Below are 20,992 nucleotides of genomic sequence, written 5' to 3' on the forward strand. Positions count from 1 at the left end.
AATACTTGACTAACCATAAATATAGGTTATTAATTTATTTCCATTTTTACTACAGTAAGAGTTTATAAATTTCTGATGAATTTAAAACAGAAAAAAAATTTTCTGTTAATAAAAAAATGGCCCTCCTACCCATTATTCTTACAGATTCACAGGCAGAAAGATTTTATAAAGTTATTTTTTAGTGCATGTACCAATTTATGGGCTAATTATATATTTCTAAATATGTAAAATTTTAATAATTTACATAAATTGTAAAAATGTAATTTTCGTATTTCCCTTCTCATGTGACCACTCACTCCAGATTCGTTTTTTGAGGCTGGGTTATAGCTATAAAAATCTTATCTATGAAGCATTTACAGTGAATTGGGGATTGTGCCAAGTCATTTACATGTATTATCTCATTTATTTTACAACAATCCCTATGAAATGGAAGTTTTGCTGTCCACCACTGTAAAATGTAGAAATTGCAGTTTTCTACATTTAGGGTAATAGCATAACCAATATAGACTGCTAAAAGCAGAATGCCAGACTCTGTTGGGGTGTTCAGCCTGTGGCCTGCGGGCTGCATGAGGATCATCTGAGGACTTTTTTTCCTTATCTGTGGTGACAGATATTGTGAAAATGATGCACAGAACTTTTTTTTTTTTTCTCATCAGTTTGTTAGTGTCTGTGTATTTAATGTGTGGCCCAAGACAAACTCTTCTTCTAATGTGGTACAGAGAAACCAAAAAATTAAAGATCCCTTTTGTGAGACCAAGCTTTAAAATTCTTATATTTCTAACAAACATAACATCTTTTTTTAATCTAAGAAATTTTATTTATGAAACTGTGCTATACCTATTGTTTTGTGATTTGCTTATTCACTTTAAAATATCACATAAAGATCTATACTATTTTTATACATGCATAATGTATTCTCTTTGTATCATAGTTTATTTAACTTCTATGCTCTTTTTTTTTTTTTTTTTTTTTTGAGACAGTCTCACTATATCGCCCTCGGTATGGCGTCATAGCTCACAGCAACCTCAAATTCTTGGGCTTAAGCAGTTCTTTTGCTTCAGCCTCCCAAGTAGCTGGGATTACAGGCACCCACCACAAAACCTGGCTATATTTCTGTTGCAGTTGTGGTCGTTTAGCTGGCCTGAGCTGGGTTTAAATGTGCCAGCCTGGGTGTATGTGGCCGGCACCCTATCCACTGAGCTACGGGTGCCACCTAACTTCTATGCTCTTAATACACTGTCAGATGATTTAGTAATTTGATTCTGAGATAACAGGAATTTAACATTGTGGCCTCAAATATATAATTTAGTGTGTGTCATGTAAATATCAGCTTCTCAGATGCTCTTATAAAGATAGTTAGTGTTTGCTAGATTTTCTTTATTTAAAAATTTGTATTCCTTTGTCTTGATAGCAATTGTGAAACTGTAATTAATTTAGTAAGTAGAATTTTGGATTGCAAATACACACCTGTAGGTATACATATCATATAATATTTTATGATTGAACTGAACAAATTATTTAAGGGTGTTGTGTTGGTGTGTTTGTATAGTCCAAAATGTGACCTTTAAAAGAAAATGTAACTAAACCTTAACAATTGAAAGTTTGAATAAATATTTCCCTTTCTTCTATGTGTTAAAAGGAAATTAAAATATCAATATAAAAGGAAGCAATTGTGGCACCTATATAATTTATAGTGTTGTAATTTTTGTGATATTAAAATTATAGGCAAATATAAAAATACTTCTTTTAAAAAGTGAAGGACATTTTCCAACAATAAATATTATCTGATGGTTTCAGGGAATGGTAGCTACAATTGTAGTGTAAATGTCAAATGTTATGAACTGTGAGAAAGTAGATTGGCATTTAATTAGGTTGCAGACCATTTGACATAGTAATAGGAGTGACATTTAAGGGAGATTTCAACTTCAATGCTGGTTAATAGCTATGTATAAGGTCAATAGTTCTGGACACTAGGGTTTTATTTTAAGCCTTTGTAAATATATACTTTATTCTTGGTATAATTTTATAAGTAAGTTGGAGACTTGACATTCCTGTGGTGGAAGAAAGCCTACATGTGTTATATTTAAGTGATAAAATTAGAGACACATTAGTTTAATACAAACATATTAATACCTTTGAGTTACCTACTCTCTTGATCCTTCCACTCTTTCCTACCTCTCTTCTGATGATGTACTATTTTAGGGCCAATTTCATCCTTTCTTTCAGATAGCCATTTTACTTGCTCCCTGGACTTGTAAGAGCTTGATTTTCTGGAGTCTGTGCTAGGTCAGTAGTCATCTACCACTGTTAGCCTTATCTAAGTGTCAGAAGGCTCTACTGAAGACCCTGAAGGCAAATAATGGTTATTCTCATTAGGAAATATTTTCAGGAGACAGTAAATTCCAAGTTGTCAATTAAAGTAGGTCAAAGACTGTATCACTTATCTGTTGCCACAAGAATGCTGTGTAACAGACAACCACAAACCCCCAGCGGCATATAATAAGCATTTATTGCTCATGCTTCTCAGGTCACATGAGGTGCTAGCCAGGTGGCTTTGCTGAGCTTATCTGTGTTTGCTCACAGGACTGGCTAGCTGCTGATTTAGGCTGGCCTTCACTACAGTTAAAATCTTGCTCTGTTCTGCAGGTCTCTAAAGCTGCAACAGGCTACCCTGGGGTGAGCTCACAGTGAAGGCAGAGGTACAGGAAAGAAAGTATCTCTGTATATATTTGGCTTAGCAACATGTATAAATTATACAGCACACAGTGCAAAATTATACAGCAAAGAAGATAGAGGCATAAGTAGGTGAAGGATTGGAACTTTTTATGCCATCTATTACAAAGCCAAATTGAGAACATGGCAGCAACAAAAAAGGAGAGCTCATGAACTTTTCTTTCTTTCTTCTTCTTCTTTTTGTTAAGAGACAGGGGTCTTGCTCTGTTGCCCACGCTGGAATACAGTGGCTATTCACACCATTCACATACTATACCACCCAATTCCTGGGCTCAAGCAGTCTTCCTCCTGCCTTAGCTTCCCAAGTAGCTGGGATTACAGGCACACGCTCAAAAGATTTTTCTTCTCATTCCAAAGGCGTAATCCCCCTGCTTGAGTCCTAGCAGCATGTATTTGTTAAATTTTTATGCCATCTGACTATCAACTTCATAGCCAAAGAAGAAAGAAATTCATTGCTATGGATAATTTACTTGATCTTAATGTTAATATTACTGTAAAAAATCATAAGCCTTTTTGTGTATGACTTTGTTTATTAAATGAGGTTCAGCTATGACAACAACCCCATTCTCTAATCTTTAGTGTCCTTATCCTGTTTTTATTAGCACAGGCATATAATATTCAGATAAATGTTTTCACTCTTTTTTTCCTTATTTTTCTTGTTTAAAATATATATTTTATTTATTTTTTCTTTTAATCCAGGATATGGACTTTCTTTAGTCTTTGAGCAGATGGTATTCTCCACATGCACCCCAGGAAATACAAGTATTAGAAACTTGAAAAGAAATTGGCAAGTGGATTTGGCCCATAATTTTTTATTGCTGTGTTAGTGCTTCAGTACCATCAAGAAGATTTTAAAACTATGTTATTCATTTTTTCCGGGAGTTCTCATTGAGAGGATTAGTCTGAATTACTAAGTCAATTTTTTTTTTTACTGGAATTGGAAGTTTTAACACTATAGACGTTTCGTATATTTTCGAGCATATTAGTGGTCAAATAGAGCTTCTAATCCTGGTCTGTTCCAAAGTGTGGAAAACAATTTGATTCCTTAGGTATACTGCAAATTTATGCTATTTGGAAGTATATTTTTGGGAAAGAAAGTTGTCAGCATTTAGTCTAAGTTAGGCTGCTGTTCACTCAGAGCACCTCCCCTCTCCTACATATACAAGCACAGCAGTAAAGCTATAACCAGACTCATAAATAAGATCTAAAGAAAACTTGCATTTGCAGCTCAGGACTGCTGTAGGTATCAAGCTGTATTACATGAGGTGAGATTGCCTTGCCAAAACATGCTCAGGAATGGGTATCCCACTGTAACACGAGGACTCCAAATTAGAGAGCCATGGTAGGAAATGTGGGGAGGGAGACATGATTTAAAGGGGCGACTATAAACCCCCTAGACAGCAGGGACATAGAGGAAGAGAGAAAGAAGACAGACAAACGTCTTTTTAAAAATCAGGGCATAAACTAAAATTCAGTCCATTCGAGCATAAAAAGGCTCACTTGCATCTTAGAAGCTATCGATTGTTTTTTATTATCCTTTACTATATAAGTCACGTAGCACACTTTTGGGCACCTAACTTTTATTCAACTCACTAGTATGAAGTTGTGCCTGTTTAGAGTATTTGCTGAGCCATATCTAAAAACAAAAATGGTGACATGGAAAGCTTCTCTTTGTGATGAGAATCAGGAAAATATTCTTTGTCTTTCTCCTTTATGTCTTAGGGTAGGAATTTAATCTAACAATATGAATGAGTTTCAGGAGGTCTGTGAGCCCCAGGAAGTTATAAAATGTTATATATGAATTTTTTTTATGAGAAAACACTCCAACAGATTTGAAAGAGATCTGTGACTTCTCCTCAAATATCTAACAGATATCTGGAAAATCTCCCAAATATTTGGAAATTAAACAGAAAACATTTAAATGACTTATCGACCAAAGAGGGAAATTTAAAAAAAAACAAAACTTTAAAATAAATAAAAATGAAAATACAACATATTAGTGTTTGTAAGATGCAGCTAACTCAGAGAAGTTCAGATCACACTTGTAAACATACAAAGTTTTCTAGTTTCTCTGTTTTACAAATAACACTTTCTTTTTCTTTTTTTTGGCCGGGGCTGAGTTTGAACCCACCACCCTTGGCATATGGAGCCACCGCCCTACTCCTTGAGCCACAGGCACCGCCCTACAAGTAACATTTTGATTCATAAACTTTCCTATATTATTTTCTAAAGATACTTTTCTAACAGAAGAGAATGTAAGAGTTCAGCAATGTTGGGGCTCTTGGGATATATTACCTCTTAAGTATCTCTTTACCTAGAGAACACTTAGATCAGCCACAGACAATACTTCGGTTCATTAGACCATATATCAAAAAAACTGATACGATATGCTAGTTCAAAGATGACTAACAGATTTTATTTCTTGGGTCAGGTGTTAGAGATATATAATCATTGCCTGGAGGGCTATGTTAAAAGACCAAACAGGGCTGCAATTGATTATTGACATCTTGTTTATGAAGAGGAGGGGAGAAGCAATCCAAGAGCTAGCTGTTTGCCCTGTATACTTGTTAATAAAATAATAACAACAATAATAATGCTTTGCTTTTTTTGTATGTACATTTTATATTTTGCTGTAAGCCCCCAAATTGTCTAGAAAGCATATTTTAGGGCAAAAGCTTTTGTATTAATAGAAATTCCATGTTAAAAATCATTTAGTAATTGTAATATAAACATGCTTACTCACTTTCAGAAAAATAAGTATAGGTAGAAGCATAATAAAAGATTAATCAGAATTTATTTTTAAGTTTATCTTAAAAATAATTGATTTAAGTATAAAAACATTCACTTTTAATCTGGGAAACATTATAGATCAGTGTGCATTTCACATTGTTCTGCTTCTCTGAACCTGTGAAATTATAATATAGACTTTCTTGTCATTTGTTTTATATTTGCTTATCAAGAAATAGAATAATTATGGACAAATCCGCTTAAAAAGGCATTATCCTCATATCTTGACATTTCCTTATCAGTAATGGAAATTATAGATAAACAGACCACTAATGTTATTTTCATAATATCTGAAAAGTAACTTACCCTTTTGTAATTCATAACTAATTCATAATGTATTTTCTTGTTTTTGTTCTTTTGAGACATTTTTCTGAGTCATCAGCTTTATAACTCTCCATGAGTAATTTTCAAATTTTCTGAATAGAAACTTAACACTCATCAGACTTATCCTCTGAATTACCAGTTTTATTTCTTTTACTTGTAGCCCTCAGGAGTGGTGATTATTGGGATCTCAGTCATTTCATCTGCAAATTAACAATTCCATGAACACATTCTTCGTGTGTTCGTTTAACTATTTAACTTACTGTTTCAGGGATTTAGTCTCATTAGTTCTTCCTCGCATATTGGGTTTACGTACTGTTCCTTGTGAGCAGATGTACAGAATTAGAATTTCTGGAAAATATTTTGTAGTAGTACATATCATGTAGTTAAATTCAAAAATGAATAATATATATCTTGTCATTTTCTCATCATAACCATTTTAATTATTATTTAAGGATTTGTTTAGCTTTTGGATTCCCCTTCAATTCTGTGTATATGTGTATGTGGGCAGGATTTTTAGAACCCAAATGCAACTCTTTTGATTTCTGTTTTCTTTTTTTTTTTTTTTGATGGATCATATAGTAATTTTATTTTGAATTATTTAAGTTGTTATTGTTTTCCATAGAAGCTGTGTCATTTGATATTCCCACGAAACAGTGTACAAAGGCTCCAATTTCTCCATCTCTCCTCTTCAGCACTTGTTATTGACTAACCTTTAAAATTTTTTTTGTTTTGTTTTTGCTTTTAAGGGCTTATTTTTTTTTCCTTTGATTTCTGCTATCTGTCCAGATCATACTGGAGTAGCGTGACTTGATTCACCAGTATGTATATTTCCCATATTTTATTTTATTTTATTTTTTTTGAGACAGAGGCTCAAGCTGTCCCCCTGGGTAGAGTGCCATGGCATTACAGCTCACAGCAACCTCCAACTCCTGGGCTCAAGCGAGTCCCCTGCCTCAGCCTCCCAGGTAGCTGGGACCACAGGCGCCTGCCACAACGCCCGGCTATTTTTTGGTTGCAGCCGTCATTGTTGTTTGGCGGGTCCAGGCTGGGGATTCGAGCCCACCACCTTAGGTGTACGTGGCTGGCGCCTTAGCTGGTTGAGCTATAGGAGCCGAGCCATTTCCCATATTTTAAAACGCTCACTCTCTTATCACTCTCACTTTTCTATTCCCCAAGTTCCTAATACTTTATAACCAAAGCTATATTTTTTGCACATTGATACAATTTTATTTATCTTAAACACGAAGGGCTTTGAAAAAGCAACCATATGTACTGAACATCTTCTTTAAGATGCCTTTCTTAAAAAATAAAAAAGAGAGAGAGATAGCCTTTTTGAACATGTATAGGAATTAGTGATAAATTGATTTTGAGGTATTTGAATATAGAACATGCCTTGAGATAATAAAAGTTTAAGTGATCAAGATGACTAGAGGATCATGAAATAGAGGTTACCTACTCTGCGCAAGATGCTTTATTTCCAAACCCAACTGGAGCGAAACCTACTGCATAATTCCTGACAGCTTCACTGGTGACTGGTTCTTATTCCTAAACACTAATCTGTGCCTGTGTCCCTAGGCAGCCTAGGACAAAGTTTGGAGGAATAGGGGGTAGGGGAAAGGACCCAAGCAAAGGATAAGTAGAAAATAAGACAAAATTGGAGATAAAAATTTTAGAGTTTATAAAGTATACTTTGGTATAAACTATATTGTTAGTTCCTTGTTAACAGATGAAGAAATTGAAGCCACAAACCACTCAGCTAGCAAGTGGTAGACAGGTCTTTTCAGACTCCTAAGTCTAGTGTTCATTCTACTGTAGACATTCTGGGAACAGCAGAAGAATGGATAAAACAAACTCTTACAAATTAATATAATAGAATACCAATAACAATAAAATTGAGCAAATGTGAATACTAAAAACAATTTGCTAAGTGAAAGAGGCTTTACGTGCACATTAAAAAAAAACTTTATGTGAAGTTATAGAATGAGCAAAAATAATATGTGGAGTTGAAGTAAATTGGAACAAGTATAGCAATGTCTGCAGCTTATTTTGAATGCATAAAAATGCAAAATAGATAGAGGAATAAATAGATTTGTGATATAAGGTATCTTTGTGGAGACTAGCTTATTAGTATATAGGTATCTATGGTAGAATTTTTCTTAACTTTTCTTCTGCAGAATGGAAGGTGTTCACAAAATGTTAGAAAAAGTAAATTCTGTATTACTTTTAGTATTTAAGAAAATGCATGTGCAAAAAATTTTTTTTTCACTTTTCAAGAAAAAAATATAGTAGCAGCAAGGTCTGTCTGTGAAAAAATGTCTGTGGAGCTCTTTAAAAATAGTCTTTCCATGTTGGCTATGAATGTGGCCTCACCTAAAGCCAAGCATAGTTTATATTTCAACATCCTTTCCAACCTGGTGAGTCTCTGGTTCTTGTTTAATTCATTGTCATTTACAAAGCAATGGGACTTGAAAACTTTTAAATAATAAAACATAGTGTACTAGTTTTGTTTCATTTTTGACAAAGTTCCTAGATTCTTCCAAGGTATATCAAGGGAATGCTGTCAAGATGTAATATTTAGATTTTAGCAGGACTGACAATATTTCATTTTAACTTTGGGGACATGATAGAAGTATGTGAACTGGACAGTAACATAATTAAGTAGATTTGCCAAGTGATTTACTGAATGTGTAGCAGTTCTGACAAATGCTTTGTTTGCATCTTGGAGAAAAAAATATATCTTCAGCTTTGTCTTATACAATGTTTTCATCAATGAGTTTGATGAAAAATAGATGTTTATCTTTAAAGCATGTGCAGATGGCACAAATCTGGTTGGGGTATAGAATATATTCATTGATACTCTAAGGTTCCAAAACAATGTCATTGAAAGAAATGAGGAGCTGAATTTAAAAGAATAACGTATATGAAATAGTACAATTTTTTATACTTATTGTCAGAAAAATGAACTATGTAAATTCAAACAGGATAAATATTACAGTTGATTTAAAATTGTTCTGGGATATTTGTAATATTTGTCACCAAAAGTACTAAGATGGCCATAGACTTCAATATAAAAGTGTAGGGTCTAGAATATGAGATTTGCTAATATATTAGCTATGGAGTGTGAAGAGAGTGGAGAATGACTCTAGTATTATTGGCCTGAAATGCTAAGAATAGGAGGTGTCATTTACTGCGAGAACAGGATGGAATTGGAGGCCATTATCTTAAGTGAAACAATTCAGAAACAGAAAGTCAAATATGACATGTTCTCACTTATAAGTGAAAGTTAAATAATGATACGCACGGACATAGCGAGTCAGTAATAGACTTGGAAAGGTGAGCAGCTGGGAGAGGGGTGTGGGATGAGAAGTTACCAAATGGATACTGCATACATTAATCAGTTAGTGGTTATACAGAAAGCCCAGACTTCACCACTACACAACATACCCATGCAACAAATCTGCACATACACCTATAAGTCTATAAAAATAATTTTAAAAACATATGTTGATTAAATCTTTTCAAGAAAAGAGAATAGCTGGAGGATAGAGGGTGAAGAGAACCAAGAGTTTGGCTTTGGGCATATTAAGCTTGAAGTACCAAGTAGAAGTGTTGAATAAGCACTGAGATACTTACATCTGAAGTTCAAGGAGACACAGGGCTGAGAATTTTCAGTATACTTCAATAGTTCTCAGCCAGGGGTGATTTTGTGTCCCCTCCCCCACTCTTAGGACATTTCCCAACATTTGCAGGCATTTTTGATTGTCAATTGTGTATATGTGGTTGGAGTGGGGCATTGTTGGCATCTGGGGGAGGGGAGCCAAGAATTCTGGTACACGTCCTGTCCTGCCTAGGTCAACCCTTCCCAACAGAGAATTACTGGTTCAGAATGTCAGTAGCACTGACTTTGGTATATTTAAAGCAGTCAGCTTGGGAGAAAGAGTAGATAGAAAATACAAGGCATTAAGACAATGTGGAAGAACCATCAAAATAAATAAGAAAGAACAAGAGTTCTTGTTCTAATATGAAAGAATAAGAGTTCTCCCTCCAGTGTGGGAGAGGGAGAACTGAAAAAATGGTGTTGTGGAAGTCAAGTAAAAAAGCATTAAAAGAAAGAGGACGTGTTCAACTATGTCAGGCCAGTAATAGGTATAAGATGAAGACCATTTGATTTGTCAATGCAGAGGTCTTTGGTGACTTTGACAAGACCTATTTTGTTAGAGGGAGACAGTAGCCTGAATAAAGTTGTTTTAAGAGAGAATTACAGGAAAGGCAAGGAAATGAGCTTAAACAGTTTTTGAGTTTTACTAGAAAAAAGAGCAGGTAAAATGCTGATGGGAATTATGCAGGGAAAAATTGATTCAGCAGAGAGAGGGCATAATTTTCATAAGGGATGGGATCTAGTGCGCTTGAGGAGTGATTGGCCACAAATAGGAGCATTTATAATAATAAGACATTCAGGGACATGGATGCAGGTTGCAACGTAATGTAGAAATTTTCTAATGGCTCCTGTTTTTTCAAGGATGTATACCTAAAAGTTATCAGCTGAGAATAGGAGGAGGGAAGGAAATTTTGAGGATAAGAGAAATGTAGAAAAGCTCAGAAACAGCCCCCTAGGAGAGGACTGGGAATGAATGGGAAAGCAAATGGGATATTTAACAAGATTGGCCAAGAACCCGCCTTAGTTCATAGTTAGGAATGTAAAGTCTGACCAATGAAAAGTTCATTCAGTTTCTCATAGGCAGATATGGACTTGGCTTCAACCAGGACTAGAGTTTTACTAAGTAAACATGAACACATGTATCCTTTACTCCTTATTCCTTTCTGTCTGAAAACCAGTACTGTCTCCAGGCCCCAATTCAAAGCCAGTCACTTCCAAAATATCACTCACTGCAAAAATCGATTATGATTATGGAATCTACGCCAGAAAGGAGGGCAGTAAAGAAATGAAGTCAGGAACAGCTGTGAGATAGAATGAAAAGATGGTGGAGTTGGGAGGTCCCAAGATACCAAGGAATTATCAGAATTAGAATGGAAGGGAAAAGTAGGAAGCATCAGTCTGAGATGAAGGTGCTTGAAAGTCACATTCTAGAAGGACGCTCAATCATTGTAATGGCAAGATATGGGATATGACCGAGGAAGAGGTGAATTAGAATGGAGAATAAGATCACTGAAGGCAAAGAGGGCAAAGAACTGAGAGTTGAGGGTACTAGAAGGATCATCAATTCAATATTGAATTAATCAAGAATTATTGCAGGAGTAAGTAGCAGTGAATATACCTAGTACGTAGGTAATTGGTCTCTGTTACCACTTCCCACTAAAAGGAACCAGAATTCCTTGGAGACATGGTGGATTTCAGATAAAAATTTATGAAGTTGATAGAAGTTGAACCATAGTAGTACTGTGGTTTTGTAAGAGAATATCCCTATTGTTAGGAAATATTTAGGAGTAAAGGGTCATAATGTATGCATGATTCAGAAAATAGATTATGTGTGTGAGAGAGAGAGAGAGAGAGGAAGAGAATACAAATAATAAAGTAAAAAAGATTAGATGATATTAGGGAAATCTAGAAAAAAGGCACATAGTCTTCCTTTTGCTATTTTTATTTTTATATTTTCTGTAAGTCTGAGATTTCAGGGTTTTTGCTCAGGTTGGACTCAAACTTCTGGCCTCAAGCATTTCTCCATCTTCAGCCTCTCAAAGGATCTTAGGCATCTTAGGCATCCTTACTTAGGATCCTTACTTAGGATCTTAGGCATCTACCACCGCACCTAAGCAGAGCTCATAACTTTTAAAAGCCCGTTACAGTTCAATATATATTTAACATCTATCTGATCCCCAAGTCTTCCACATCCACTAAAGCTGCTGACCATGGATCACCACTTTAATCTCCAGAGTGCCCCCCTTTTTTTTCATTTGGAGACAGTCTCACTTTGTCGCCCTTGCTTGGTAGAGTGTCATGGTGTCATAGCTCACAGCAATCTCAACCTCTTGGGCTCAAGAGATTCTCTTGCCTCAGCTTCCCAAGTAGCTGGGACTACAGGTGCCTGTCACAGTGCCCAGCTGTTTTTAGAAAGGAGGTCTCAACCTGGCTTAGGCTGGTCTTGAACCTGTGAGCTCAGTCCGTCTACCCACCTTGTCCTCCCAGAGTGCTAAGATTACAAGCATGAGCCACTGTTCCTGCCCCACCCAGAGTGCCTTATTCGAGAGCCTTTTCCCACTCTCAGGTTAGCACAGAGCCTGTCATTTGCTTTCTTTTAGGAGCTCAGAGCTTCTATTAGTATTAGTTTATCACATCATAGATTAAATTGGATTTTGTGGACTCTTCTGATTATTTTTTTAACGTAGTGTTACAGGAAAATTTGTTCTCCATACCAGCAACTTAAAGGACCATTTTAGAACACAACTATAGTTCATGATGATCTATGTCCATAGCGAAAGTTAAAATAAATTGGACGCTGGGTGTGTTAGCTTATGCAATTAATCCCAACACTTTGGGAGGCCAAGCAGGGAGTTCAAGACCAGCCTGGGCAACACAGGGAGACCTCCTTTCTACAAAACAAAACAAAAGATTAAAAAGCGAGTTGTGGTGGTGCACTTCTGTGGTCCCAGCTACTTAGAAGGCTGAGACAGATGATCCCTTTGATACCGGATTTTGATACTGAATTTCTAGGCTCTTGGTGTCGGTGGTTCAAAGAATGAAGCAACGGACCACAGGATAGGTTTTATTCAACAGGTATAAGTGTTACAGCTCTTATAACAAGCCAAACCTCCTTGTAGAGTAGGATTAGCAGTAAGATAGGTTCTATAATATGAGTGTTACAGCTCTTACAAAGGGGCAAACCCCCTTGTGAGTGTTTATAGCTCTTACAAAGGGGCGAACCTCCTTGCAAGTGTTTACAGCTCTTACAAAGGGGCGAACCTCCTTGCAAGTGTTTACAGCTCTTACAAAGGGGCAAATCTCATAGAGCAGGATGCAAGTGTTAAAGAGCCAAACCTCTTTGCTCTTCTGCTCTTTCTCCTGAGATCTGCTGAGGTCTGTGCTCAGGGTCTCTGGCTTATATAGGGGCAGTTGTCCAGTGAGCTTTTGGGTCTTGAAAACAGACTAATCATGAGTAGGTTTTGAAAACGGACCAATCAGGGATGCACTGGAGGAACTGCCAGAAGTCCACGTGGGGGGGTGGGGGGGGCACCACTTGTCCGGTATCACCTTCAGCTAAGAAGTTCAAGGTTGTAGTGAACTGTGAGCACACTACTGCACTGCAGACTGGATGCCAGGGTGAGACCTGTTTTTAAAGATAGATAGATAGATAAATACTCTCTAAAAGTCTTAACACTGTCATGGGTTCCTACTTTAGCAACCTATTATTTCCTTTCTTTTAGTTATAGTTTTTGATGTTTTTGTATTATTACAAGTAAGAATTGAAAATATAAAAATTAAATTAATTTTTAAAATTTATGTATGTATTTCTTAAAGGAAAATAGAAAAAAGTAGCATTTCTTTACTCATATTTTATTTGGCTTACTATAAAAATGAAAAGATGTTCTTAGTTTTGACTCTGCTAATAGACAGTTTTTCATATATTTGAGATACGAATCCACATTCACAGAGTGAGTCTTGTGACAGGTTTGAATCAGTCTAGTTGTGCTAACTCAGAATGGGATACTGGAAGATTTCATGATGACTCAGTGGGCAATTAAATGCTCAGGAATTCATGGTTTATTGAGAGGCTTTCCCACACCAACAATCACAAATACATTCAGGACATATACCGGTGGTAAAGAGAGAGGGAGAAGCAACCGCAGTGAACAGCTGGGAACACCAGGTCACTGAATGATGGATTGTGGGTCAAGTTTTCCTCAGAACACTGGCCAGTAGCAGGTTGTCGCCCTTTTTTGAGCCGGGCTTCCGGCAACCACAGCCTTGGGAAAACAGGCTCAGAGTTCTCAGGGGCCTGTTAGCTGCGTTTTGGCTTCATTTTCTTGTCAGGTCTCAGGAGGGCCTGGCCACACCAGGTGTGGTATTATCATCTCAGGCTCCCATAGATGTGCCCATCACCCTGCAGGTCAGCAGGTTCACTGTAGGCTGAGTCATTTGTCATTAGTGACTCCATTTGGAGACATTTGAGATCACAAAACACTATTATTTATCAGTGAGTTATACCATGTTTTCTATGTCCTGATCATGTTTGATTTACCTTTAAGTAATTAATGTTACAGAGGATTGGATTAAAATCTGATCAATATGAGGTTTATGTGCATATTTTTCTTTAAATCTGAACTATAAAATTTATAGATTAGAAAAATAATGCATTTCATGTCCTTGTCCCTAAACTTGTTTATTTAGAAGCAAATTAAAGATTAGGAGTAGAAACTTTTCAGTAATACTTCTGCTGATCATCTATACACAGTATAATTTGGGGCAACTTTTTTTAATCTATGAAAAACAGGAGTAACACCATCTTTGTATCATTAGTTTCATTGGAGTTTTAGGATGACTGTTAAATACATAGAATTGAGGTTTATTTTCATTTTTTTCTTTCCCTTCCTTCCCTTTTCAACTTCTCTTCTTATTTTGAGGTCTTATTCCTGAGTTTTTGAAAGAAAGAAACCTAATGGTCAGTTGCCAAAGGGTATTTCTTAGGAATACTGTGCTATAATGCACAAAAATAACACTGGGCATTTGGTTCACACCTGCCACAGGTGCAAAACTATGAAGTATTGACAAAAATGTCTTCCCTGTGCAGAGTGAATAGGACTCCCACATCCATGCTTGGTGTCTCTACAGAAATTGCTGGCTATGCCTCAAGTCCAAAACTGTAACTTAAACTGAACATTTCCAGTTAATGTTCTCTTTGTCGGAGGGGCCTGAACTTTTTCCCAGTTAAAGAAAAAAATGTATTTATATATTTGTAACTTTTGTGTGTGTGCTAAATTCTTACAGCTCTGCACACAAGGAGATGCAAGTCAGGTGATTGGGCCACTTACTGAAGGACAGAGAAGAAATGTGACAGTAGTGAATTCACTGTATAAGTTGCACCATTCAGTAACAAAGGTAACCTTTTTTATTTTTATTCAGATTTTTAAACTTATTTTAGTTTCATCGTTCTTCTTGCCTCAAATTTAGATAATTACAAATTCCTACTTAATTTTTGGAAAAGAATACAATGAAAATGTGATGATTATAAAATAAGCTAAAGAGTCTTTGATCCTGGCCTCTGTGATTTTATTTATTTATTTATTTATTTTGGTTTGTATATTTGGCCTAAAACATATGAAATTTAGATCCTCGATTTAATCAAGTTTATTGAGCAAATTATTATTAGAGGGTAAATCAGGCATGTTTCATGCTTATTGAAAAGCATACTTTGGTATAATGTGCAGGGCAGTAAATTATAGCAAAGCTAATATCAGATAAGAACCTTTAATCCCTCCAGCTGTCAAAAAGTTTTTCTCTGTGCACAAAAAGGCAGGGAGGAGCTGTATTAAAAGCTGAATTTTTATGATATAATCACTGATGAGTACTTGCACGTGTAGACAATATATTTTTCTCTTTGCTATTCTTTTTCCTGAAGTGTTTAAAAGAAATGAATGAACCTTAACTTGTTTGCCTCCACATATTGCATCAAGGCAAACTGTATTCTTAATTATGTAGGTCACTACAAAAGTTTTGAGGCAGATCATGTGGTCCATTATTTCATTCACAGGAAACACAGTAAATAACTTCCTTTCTGATTCACTCATGCAAGTTTCAACTTGCTTAGCTTATCAGTGTTGCTGGGAGGGTTTCATTTGTTTCCATCCACAAGGATTTTACTTTTTTTTTTTGTAGAGACAGAGTTTCCCTTATAGCCCTCAGTAGAGTACTGTGATGTCATGGTTCATAGCAACCTCCAACTCCTGGGCTTGGGTGATTCTCTTGCCTCAGCCTCCCAAGTAACTGGGACTACAGGCACGCGCCACAATGCCCAGCTATTTTTTTGTTGCAGTTTGGCCAGGGCCAGGTTTGAACCCGCCACCCTTGGTATATGGGTCCAGTACCCTACTCACTGAGCCACAGGTGCCGCCCAGGATTTTACGTTTCTTGATTCTCACATATTTGAAAACTTTCATAAAGACCTATGATTACTAGGAAAGCAACACTTTGAACTCCATCTGTGACTTTTGAGTAGCTGTGTTTAATTATTCCCTGTAGGTCACTTAAAAAGCATGTATAATAAATAGGAAGATAAGAATTCAGAAAACCTGAAAGAAACTAAGAGTTAGATGATGCTCTTGAAAACTTGACCTCTAATATGAGCTTTAATATGCTACATTGGATTTGTTAATACTTGTAAGTGACTATTCATTTATTTAAAGACTTTAACAATTCCTTTAAAAAATATGTCTTTCACAAACTAAACAAAATATATTGTAGAGCTTATAACAGGTAAATCTTTAGATAAAATTATTAAAAATACTAAACGACATATTTCCCATTGCCTTTAATCATTGCTGTGATTTAATCGCAAGCAATGAAAGGTTGTATTCTGGTAGCCCAAATGTCTTTATTGAGATTTTCAAAATTATGTGATGTTTGTATTGATTTGTAAAAGCAGAAATGCTGACATTTGTATTTTAAAGACTTGTTGAAAATTAGAGTCAGCCTAAGGAAAAGTAAATTTTTTTAAAGAAATGAGTAAATGTGATTTTATACTGACCTTTCAAGGTAAAATAATTGCATGTTATTGTGAAATGAATAAAGGAAACCCAGCTTTTAGTATTCTTAACATTATTTGAAATATGTACAGGTATTTGCTTTATACATGAAAGTACTATATTTTTCAACCTATTTTGATAAATACTAATGAGTTTTTCAATCATGTATAAGACATTACTATACTGATAATACTTTATATATAGCTTATGAAAACAACTCTATCATGTTATGATCAAAATTGGTATTTATAAAAATAAACTTAAGCAAAACTATAACTGGATCAAAATCTTGTTCTAGGTAGTTTCCAGTCAGAACTCATTCCCACCAGCAGCTGAGCAAACTATAATATCTGCCCTAAAGGTAAAAGAATTTAATTTAATCTTTGACTCTATAGATCAAAGTAGTTTTAGACTTGGTTGACTGAGTGGTTGATGTTCTGTTTTGAAAATACAGTGGAGCCTCCATAACTGATCACTTCCTTAAGTTGACCTAATTTTCATAGACCAGACATGAGCCACTTGTACAAATCAGTACAGGAGGCCTAGTTCCTTCTGTTACCACCTCTGTATGTTGAACAGTTTGTTATAGTCCCTGAGTGGTTAAGTTACAGAAGTTCTACTGTAATTCAGAATCCTCTGTATGTGCAAAAGTAGCATGTTGATAATTATCCTAAAGAGGGAAGATACAAGTGTGTTTGTATCTTCTAGAATTTAAAAGTGGACCTTTTGGTGTGTACAGATTGTATTCTGCATGTGGTACTAGTATACACAGAAGTGAGAATCTTAGCAGTATTTACTGTATGCAAGGGTGGTATAACCCATTGTTATCCCAGTGAAGCCATGGTTCTTCACTAAAGTGACTTTTGTCTCCTAGGGGACTTTTGGCAATGTCTGGAGACATTTTGGGTTTGTCATGACTAAGGAGGGAGCTGTTACTGGTATCTAGTCAGTGGAGGTCAAGGATACTATAAACATCCTGTAATCCTCTGACAAGAAGGATTATCCAGCTGAAAATGTCAGTAATACCAAGGTTTTGAAATCTTAATTTAATGTGTGGTGTAAAACTAGGGTATAGTCTCATTTTTATTTATATGCCAACATAAATTGTACCCTTTTTCTATTTATTTGATCAAAAAATAACAGTATCAGGTTCACAGCCATATGGAGTTGACAGTAAGTAACTTGTTAAAAAAAAAAAAAAAAAGCAAAGCAAATCATTCTTTTTTTCTTTTCTTTTTTTTTTTTTTTGAGACAGAGTCTCAAGCTATCATCCTGGGCAGAGTGCCATGGCAGCACAGCTTACAGCAACCTCAAACTCTTGGGCTTAAGCAGTTCTCTTGCTTCAAAGTAGCTGGGACTATAAGTGCCCCCCATAACGCCCAGCTATTTTTTTTGCTGCAGTTGTCATTGTAGTTTTAGCTGGCCCAGATTGGGTTCGAACCAGACAGCCTGGGTGTATGTGGCCAGCACCCTACCCAACTGAGCTACAGGCGCCACCCCAAATCATTCATTCTTATAACAGTAATAGATATCCTTTATATAACACCTGCTACTTGCCAGGCATATACAAAAGCATATTTTAAACTATTACAGCAAAAGCCGTCAAGTCATGTGTTATTACTCCCATTTTATACATCTTAGAATGCTGACTTGCCGAAGGTCATATAGCTGGTAAATCCAGACCTCATTGATTTGACAGAGTTATGTCAGCGGTGCACGTAGCTCAGTGGGTAGCCTGCCAGCCACGTACACCAAGGCAGATGAATTCAGACCTAGCCCGGGCCTGCTAAACAATGACAACCACAACAAAAAAATGGCCGGGCATTGTGGCAGACGCCTGTAGTCCCAGCTAGTCCAGAGCCTGAGGCAAGAGAATCGTCTAAGTCCAAGATTTAGGTTCCTGTGAGTTGTGATGCTATGGTACTCTTCTGAGGGTGACAAAGTGAGACTGTATCTCAAAAAAAAAATAATAATAATAATAAGTCATGTTATGTCTACTGTACCTTGCCGCTATCATTCTTCATTATTTCTTTCACTAAATACTTATTTAGTACTTAGTAAGTAAGTGAATGAGGTAATACAGTGTACAGTCTGGAGCCAAACTACCTATATGTGAGTCCTATCTCTGCTATTTAACCAGCTCTATGACCTCGCACAAGTTCATAAGCTTTCTGTTGCCCTTATTTCTACATCTGTAAAATGATGCAGTAAGCCTAAAATAAGTTAACAAATTTCAACCGTAAGTTAGATTTAAACCACTGAGGGAGAGTTTTTTTTTTTTTTTAAAGGTGAGATGAAGGCCTACAAATAAACTCTAAGAAGAAAAACTTATATTTAGAGAGTAAAGGTAATACAGACAAAGGGAAAGAGAGAAGAAGGGAAAAAAATAGGAGAGCACAATGTCACAAATCCTAAAGGAGAAGGAAACTTCTGAAATCAAATGCTGTCCATAGGTTACATGGATAGAGATTTAACAGGCACCAAAGTACGAGGACCCTGAATTCATGTCTGAATGAATTTGACACATGGAAGGTAAGAGGAGACAGTCTGTTTGTCTTCAGCATATTGAGAATACATTTGGATGTATTTTTAGGACTCTTTTTCTTTTCCCCAATGGGCTTGTCTCATTGTGATAAAATATCATGGAAACTGCCATAACAAAATACCTGTGATTATTTTTAGTAGAGTTGTCAAATTTACTGATCATAAAAATACCATGTAATCAGGGCATTGTGGCAAACCTAAAAGTTTTAACATTCTTGATTCCAGGCAGGAAGCAGATAGGGCTTTGGGGGGGGGGGGGTTGTTTCCTTATAATTCTACATTTTTCTCCTATCTTCTAGTAGGAGCTGTCAAACTTTTTTTGACCACTACCCAAAATAAATACATTTTGCTTTGTGATTCCATACATAATACGTAAGCATTTATATATAGCTCTACGTATGTAATCACATATATATAGAATGTGCATCTGTATACATTTCTATAATTGACAGAGAAGTTTCACAAAATTATGCTTATCCTTATTTTGTGTATGTGCTTTAATATTTTCTATGCTAATCTATTATTTTTAAAACATTCCATAGTGACCCACTAAATTGATTTTTTGACCCCCAATAGTCACAACCTGTAGTTTGAGAAAGTCGATTCTAATGGCAAATCAGAGTGCCTTCACTTTGATGATAAAAATCACTCAGAAATAAAAATTCCACAGACACTATAATTTGGCATATTTTTAACACACAACAAAGAATATTCTTAATATTAGTCACTTTGGACTGGAGTTGGAGCCAGTGCAGAGAAAATTGCCCCGATCTTAGGCTACAGCTTTCACACTGAGGTTTGCTCACCCACCAGGACCAGTGCCTTATGTATTAATAGCTAGATGCAGTAGGTTGCTGAGGCATCACCAACTTTGCACTTGATAACTGGATAAGAGGGTTAGCAAGGAATCAAGGCCCTTCTTCAGTGGTCTTGTCAGTTCGAGATTTAATTGCTTGTGTTAACACACTCAGTGAAAGTTTTAACTTTGCTTTCTAGCTGTCTTTTTTTTTTTTTTTTTGGGTAAAGATGAAGTCTCACCACGTTGCCCAGGCTGGTTTCAAACTCCTGACCTGAAGCAATCCTCCTGCCTCAGCCTCCCAAATTGCTGGGATTATAGGGGTCAACTACTGTGCCTGACTATCTAGCTAAGTCTTATAATAATAAAACCATTATGACTTACTTAGTAAAAATCAAACAAAACCCACTGACTCAAAGGGAAAAAAGAGAACCTTGAGCTTAATAAAATTATAGGAAATTTATTCAGTCACTTTGAATTAGAGATAGAATGTTGATTTGTAAATGACTACAGCCCAAGACCAAAAATTTATGATTTTTTTTTTTTTTTTTGGCTGGGGCTGGGTTTGAACCCACCACCTCCAGCATATGGGGCCGGCACCCTACTCCTTTGAGCCACAGGCGCTGGCCTATGATTGTATTTGATAGAGAAAACATTGAGTGTACTTTTTACTCACTAAAAATATAGGCATATAGTCTTTTCTTCTCTACCTTGTTGAGATTTTATCCAAAATTAATTGTTATTTGAGGCTTGAGTTTCATCATTGCATGTTCTTTTTTTTTTATTCAAAAGCATTGAGTGTTCACAGTAAGCCAGGTATTAGTGGTATTCAGTGAAAGACACAGAAAAAGTGGCTTTAATTATAGTGAGGAGCCCAGTGGTGACGTGTGATGATGAAAAATGGAGCACAGCTAGGTGCAATGCCTGTAATCCCAGCACTTTGGAGGCCGAGACAGGTGAATAGCCTGAGCTCACAGGTTTGAGATCAGCCTGAGCCAGAGTGAAACCTTGTCTCTAAAAAATGGCCGGGCATTGGCTCGGCGCCTGTGGCTCAAGCAGCTAAGGCGCCAGCCACATACACCTAAGGTGGTGGGTTCGAATCCCCAGCCTGGG

At 36.2% G+C, this 20,992-nt stretch overlaps 1 protein-coding gene across 1 annotated transcript in view; it reads left to right on the forward strand.

Annotated features, from left to right (window-relative positions):
- Positions 1-20,992, forward strand: part of COG5 (component of oligomeric golgi complex 5) — a 313,042-nt gene that overhangs the window by 238,559 nt on the left and 53,491 nt on the right. The window contains exons 15-16 of the mRNA XM_012812313.2: positions 14,786-14,896; positions 16,838-16,900. Coding sequence (XP_012667767.1) covers positions 14,786-14,896; positions 16,838-16,900 — 174 coding nt within the window. The remainder of the gene's footprint in view (positions 1-14,785; positions 14,897-16,837; positions 16,901-20,992) is intronic.

The sequence above is a fragment of the Otolemur garnettii genome, unplaced genomic scaffold (genome assembly GCF_000181295.1).
Source record: "Otolemur garnettii isolate 467f Iridium unplaced genomic scaffold, OtoGar3 scaffold00005, whole genome shotgun sequence".
Taxonomy (NCBI): Eukaryota; Metazoa; Chordata; class Mammalia; order Primates; family Galagidae; genus Otolemur; species Otolemur garnettii.